At 27.9% G+C, this 6,799-nt stretch overlaps 1 protein-coding gene across 1 annotated transcript; it reads left to right on the top strand.

Annotated features, from left to right (window-relative positions):
* Positions 1-271: 271 nt before the first annotated feature.
* Positions 272-1,350, top strand: LOC145846472 (dual specificity protein kinase CLK1-like; the record flags this gene model as incomplete). Its single annotated transcript, XM_082953230.1, has 2 exons — positions 272-604; positions 822-1,350. Coding segments are annotated over 2 exons (862 nt in total), but the record flags the coding sequence as incomplete, so codon positions are not given.
* Positions 1,351-6,799: the final 5,449 nt, after the last annotated feature.

Genomic DNA, 6,799 nt, shown 5'->3' with positions numbered 1-6,799 from the left:
GACACTTCTACTTCATACTTCACAGTTAAAATTAATGCACTTATAGTAACAAACTTTAGTTTTAAACATAAGTTTGTTAAACCACAAGTGCTTTTTTCTTTTTGTTTTACTTGTTACATTTTCTATATATTTTCATTTATTTGCTCTAAAACGGTTTTTGAACTAATTTTAACAACTGAAGGTTTCTTATAATATTATTAATGGTTTTTTTATGAGTATTTGAAGAATGTTGGTTGAAAAATAAAGGATAGGATTGATTTTTATGAAATAGCCCATTTTGGAGTGCTTGGTTTTCACCTATTAAACCCGTCGAACACGAGTATGGAAATAATGAGCGGGAAGCTTTCGACAGTCTGCACGACGCTGATGGGAATTGTAACCACTTGGTCGAGGTACTCAATGGTTTTACTGACCACACTTTGGCTTGCCTGGTGTACCCGATTTACGGCCCCAATCTGAGCAAGGCAATGGAGATTAATAAACAGCCGTTTAAAGCGCAAGAGGTTAGAATAATGGCGAAGCAGCTAGTTGAAGCGGTGAATCTTCTTCACAAAAACGGAATGTTGCATTGCGATATCAAGCCGGAAAATATTTTATTAAACAGGTTAATAGGACATAAAGACTTTACTTAATTATGATTTTTACTAATTAGGTGCATTTTTTACTGATCTTTATGATGTTTGTTTAAAACAACTTATAGCCGAGTTAAATGACTTTTTTTTGTTTTTTTACAATTTATTATACTAAAAATTTATATATATAATAATAAATCTTAAAATAATATCTAAAGTATAACATTAAAAAAAACTTTTACTAAACAGGTTCTACTACGACCAGACTAAAATGTTTTCTTACTTTATGCCCGATATCAAACTCTGCGACCTTGGTTCTGTGCGTTGGGAAAGAGATTTCAACTATGACGTCATAACAACACTTCAGTACCGCGATCCTGACGTCATAATGGGGCATAAAATTGGGTATCCATGTGACGTTTGGTCAATCGGCTGCACTTTATACGAACTCTTCATAGGAGAAGTTCTCTTCGATGCATCGACGGTTCAGGAACTGCTCCGGATGATCTATTTTATGATAGAGAATTTTACTGGCGATGAAGTTGAAATGATAAACAGAAAACTCTCTGAAGACGGTGAAATTGTTGATGTTTTGAATCAGCAAGAGTTGGGACCCATAAAGGGCAAAACCTTGCTTTACGAATCAAAGAAGATGCGTTCTTACACTAATAACCAAAATAGAGTTATGTTGTTGTGGAAACTAATAAACAGGATGATTGACCGAAATCCAGTATCAAGAGTAAACCTGAAAGACTTAGTTGAAGAAGAAGAAAATTAAATGGTATTTTTTCTGTGTGACAGTAATATCAACAAAGGAAACTTAACTTTTTGTGTTTGTTTTCTGGACTACTCTTTTTTTTACTTTGTTGCACTTATTTTCACTTTAACTCAGTAGCTTTTTGTTTTCGTTACTGAGATGGAAAACCTTGTGTTATTTATAAAATAAAAAAAGTGGTTTTGTACGACTTGAAAACAAACTTTAGAAAGTTTATTTTTTTATCCTGCTTTTATATTTTTGTTTTCAGTAGTTTAACCCTTATAGACAAAATTTGTAATTAAATTTGCTCGATTTGTAAAAATGTGTAGCCTACATATATAAAACGTGTTCTTTAGATAATTAAATGTAAATTTTTAACTTCTTAAAAATTGATAAATAATTTTATATAGGACCTCAAAACAAAACAAAGCTACAAAACAGTGGAATTAAATTATAAATAAATTTTTTTTATAAGTTTTCCAGAGTTTAATGAAGTAAGACAAAAATTATTTTAAATATTAGTATTTTAAAGTATGTCGCATCATAACTTCACCAACCTAAAAACATTTTTCATAATGTTATGACGGCACAAAAAATGTTCAAAAATTTTTTAATAGGAAATGTATTACCTATTTTATTTATTTACGCTATTGTTAGTTTATTTATTTTGTTCCGGTGTAATACTGATACCAATTATTTTTTTACTTATTAAGTAAAATAATATACTAACTTTTCAATTTTATACATATTTATTAAACATGTATCGCTGAATAAACAGCTTAGGTGGTAAAATATGCGTACATTTAGGAGTTAAAGGCGTATGGGAAAAGAGCTGAACATAACTTATAAAAGTGACACTGAAAAAGAAGTAGTGGATCACAATAAAGTCTGAAATTAGTTTGTAAAAGTTATTCAGAGAAACTTGAGAAGAGCTGATTAATGTAGTACAACTGTACAGACAATAACACGATTATTGCAATAAGAAAAACGACTTTTAACACACTTGCAATTGTTGCGCACCTTTGCCTTCTTTCGCCTTTTGCATCATCATGAAGTTTATCAAGATAGTCAAAGCGCTTGACAATGTTATCAAAACGGTTTTGACTATCAGCTGCACTCCGATCAAGCGAATCAAAGCGATTTTCATTCGCTTTGTGGTTGAGGTCTATTTGCTGCTCGAGTCTTTCCAATAGCGTGTGATCGGACAGCTGGTTTCTTATGACCCTGCTTAATGTGGAGTTAACACGATTGAAATCGAACATTGGCAAGTTGTGGTTACCGGTGATTGGTTCTTTTTGAAGGTAACTTCCGAGAAATCTCGAACCAGATGGATCATGACTGCGTGTTGGACCAAAAACGTTTGAAGCACTATTATTCCTAGAAGCTGTTAAATCAGTATTAGCCAAGTACATCGTAGCAGCTACACTTGTCGTAGAAGGTACTTGGTTGGTGTTATAAGGTCTTGTACTACCAAATCTTGGAGAATATGGCGGAGCAGAACTGTTTAAAGATTTTGGAATGTCAGAAGAAACTCTAGAATGTGGATAATTTTCAACACCACTCAATATTCTCATTCCTCTATATGCCTGTTCGCATTGTATACGATATTGTTCGTAAGCCCTTTGTTCATCAGAAGGTGTTATACTGTAGGTTGATCCGGGAAACTTGGTCAGTGTCGAATAGTTGGTACTATGGATTTCAGGATTTTGATTAGTCGTTGAACTGCTGGATACTAGAACATACTGGTAAATGGATTGAAATACTTTCTCACTGTATTTCTTCGGCTCTGAATGCATGACAGGTGTTTGTTTTTCAATCAAGTACAAAAGCTGTAGAAATAATCATCGTTATAAAATAATTAAAAAAAATGTTCTTACAATTGTTATAATTCTTTATTATGTTTTTTATCTTCTCATCACCACAGTATATACTCAATGTACCGCTTAAAAAAACCAGACATTAAAAAGTATACAGTAATATCTTTGAATAATTTACAACCTTAAAACAGTTTTAAAAAGTATGGCGTGGTTATCAAGAAAAACAAAACTACTTATTGAGATTTAATACAAAATAGTACTGTAGAACAAATTAAAAATATCTGAATTAACATTTGAATATTGACTACTTATTTAATAAATGTCTTTCAGAAAAAATTATAAAGCTGTGTTACTTAGATTTGTTTTGTATATGTTACGTTAATACTAAATTTGGAAAAAAAAACTTTTATTTACTTTATATCCAAGCTTCATTTAATTATATATTTAATAATTTTCATTACACTTACAGTTAAAAAAAATTATACGTAAATTTTATCTTAAAAACTATAATAATTAAGTTGTCAGTATTTTCAGTATGGTAATAATAAACACCTTTATTTAAATTGAATTTTTTTATTTTTGATTTATGCTAGTATTTATGTCTACTGGTGATATCTACAGCTTTTAACTGTCTTACTACTGATTACATAATACAATTCAAAATAACTTAATCATTGATTAAAATTACAACTTAGCAGTATATTTTTTATTTAAGAGACCATTAGTACCATTAATGTAATTCTGTTATTACTTTTCTAAACTTAACTTAAAAACTTTAAAGATGCTCATAAATAATAGAAAATAAAACTAAATTTTTCATAAAATTATTAAAACCACCGTTGATAAAGAAACTAAAGTTTTAGCTAAATTTAAACTAAACCAGAAAATATTCTTAACATTTAAACTAGTTTGTAATTTTTTTAAATTTAAACCGAACTTATGCCTTTAAAACTTAGTTCTGTTTCGTAAAGCAGCAATGGAACCAGTTTATAATTAGAAATTTTTTACGTACAACGATTAATTACAATTTAATAACCTCTACAACAACATGTTTAAACAATTTTATTTCAAAGTTAAAAATTACGTAAAGTGTGTAATGAATTAAAACTCAAAAACGGAAGCAATTTACACACAGGCAAAAAGATAATAAGTTGAAATTTTTGTAAACAGAAAACAGTTTTTATCTTGCTCCTACTGCGTTAGCTGTTTTTTTAATTAATAAAAACCAGTCTAACCATAAACGCTTCTTTGAGTTGAAGTTTGCCGACTTCAAGGTAGTATATATAATTTATTGTTAGTCAAAGTTAATATAACTTTGAAAAATTTTTGTATTAGAAAAAAAAATACTGTTAGTCTGTGATAATTTTTTTTAGCTTATTTTTTGATTTAATCTTGATTAAAAAAATTAAAAATAAATATTTTAGTACAAAAATGAATTGAATTAATTAAATGATAATAGAATGTATGGAAAAACATGCCTGTATATTTTTTTTTGGTGAAAATACTGAATACAGCGAATTTATAAATTAAAGTTGTTTGTATAATCGGTTTTTTAATACTATTGCTTAATGTGCCTACAATGTTGTACTTACTTTATCACTTGTGTTTAGCTGGGGATTTTCATATAAACAAATAAAAAAATTGGTTTAAATTATTCTTTTTAAATTAAAATAATTCGTTTAAACCCTAATTAAAGGTTATTAAATTGTAGACTTTGTTTATATCAAGTTATAACATAACTTGTTTTATATTCTTTTTTTTGTTAATTGAAACTTTATTTAACAATATATTATGAAGTTATGTAAATATTTTATGCATCACTTATTCTATGAATAGTAATCATCGCTATTAAAAACTAATAAATTTTAAACTTCTTCACACGATTATTTTGGACATCATTAGTTATTATTGTTTGCAAAAAACCTAGTTGATTACATTAACAATTAATATTACTTAGTTTAAACTACGAAAAGTTTTGTTAGATTAAAGTTTTAGTGAAAATGAATAGGAATTTTTTTGTAATACTTTTATTTTATTTACTTTTATATTACTTTTATAGTTATTACGGATCTTACAGATATTGTGAACTATAATTTAAGTTTAATGTATAAGTTCATAATAACTTAAAGTTGAAACACATCATAAAATGCAAAACTGTTGTCGTTTATTACTTCTGTAAAGACAATAGCTTAATTTTTATATGTTAAATACATAACTACTTTTATGCAAATATCTCTAATTCAAGTAATACAGTATAATTTTTTATATTTTTTTTACTTTTTACTAACACAATGAATTTTTATTCGTTTTCTTATTAGTCATAGACATACTACTCGTTTTTTTTTATATTTTATATTTTTATTTTTTTTTATACTCTTGTGATTTATTGTTAATTTTTACCGCCTTAGCTGTTAATTCAGTTATTCGTTTTTAATAAATATTTATAAAATTAACTTTGTTATATTATTTAATGTTATTAGTTTAAAAGATAAATAGTATCAGCATTATATATACTAACTATAAAACAAGAAAATAATTCACAAAAAAAATAGAAATGAAGAAAAGTAACCTACCTTTTATGAGCTGTAACATAGATGCTAATTAAAGTAAAAATTCTTAGTTATTGAAAATAGTTAAACTAAAAAAATAAGATTAAAAAAGTCAACGAAATTTTGTTAGTTAAAAAGTTTTGCAGTGCGGACTCGAACTCGGGTCTCTGGATTGGAAGGCAACGGTGGTGACCTCTCCGCCAGGATTCCACTTGCATGCTATTACATTTTCCAGTATAGATAACAAAATTATTTTCATAATCGATGTTTTGGCAACTATCAATGAAACTCGAACCCAAAATATTTTATTGGAATAAGCACAATGGAGTTAATTTGAAGCTGTATCAAAAAGTAGTGTATAAATACAACATTAAACAATTTTTGATGATTTTTATACCTTTCAAAGACAGTTCACTTGTTAACACACTATTGCACAGTCAGTTAGTTTTACTATTAATCTAATCGCAACCCTTACCGTTGGTCAGTAATTTTTTTTCTTAACATATTCAAAGAAAGCTTTTTGGTATCATTGCTCATTTTCCGAAAAAAAAAACTGGAAAACTTACAAAAAGTCATAAAAATAACATAAAATCAAAAATTCCTCAACAAAACTTCATTTGAGTCGTTTCAAAATGTTCACAATCTGTTTGTGTGTAGCCACATTTAAAATAAATCAGCTTAAAACTCCAAGGTCGCTTTTTTTTGATCCCATTTTGCATTGGCGTGGAAATTAGAAAATCGGTTAGAGGTAAGGTGAAAGTTTCTTCAAATCATTTAAGTCAACACAGAAAAATTAACACCAAAGCATAACTTTTTTAACAACTTTTCTAACCATATTTTAGTTCTTTGTGTTTGTTTTTAATGAAATTAGAACTATTCTATTCAGTTTATGTTTTTTGAACTAAGTTTATTCTATTCGTTGATATTTGTAAATACCTTCTGTTACGGAATTATTGTTTTGAAAACGGAATACTTTTGTACATAGTAAAGTTAAAGAATAATTTAAGATGCTGACTAATTAAACCTAAAATATTGATAAAATTTTATCAACAAAACTGATTACCACCGGACTCGATCTCGCGACCTTCTGCTCACGCATCGGGT

This window comes from Thalia democratica, unplaced genomic scaffold (genome assembly GCF_965202585.1).
Source record: "Thalia democratica unplaced genomic scaffold, ktThaDemo2.hap1.1 HAP1_SCAFFOLD_456, whole genome shotgun sequence".
NCBI lineage: Eukaryota > Metazoa > Chordata > Thaliacea > Salpida > Salpidae > Thalia > Thalia democratica.
Note: the sequence above shows the minus strand (reverse complement) of the source record. Positions and strands in the feature narration are given on the sequence as shown.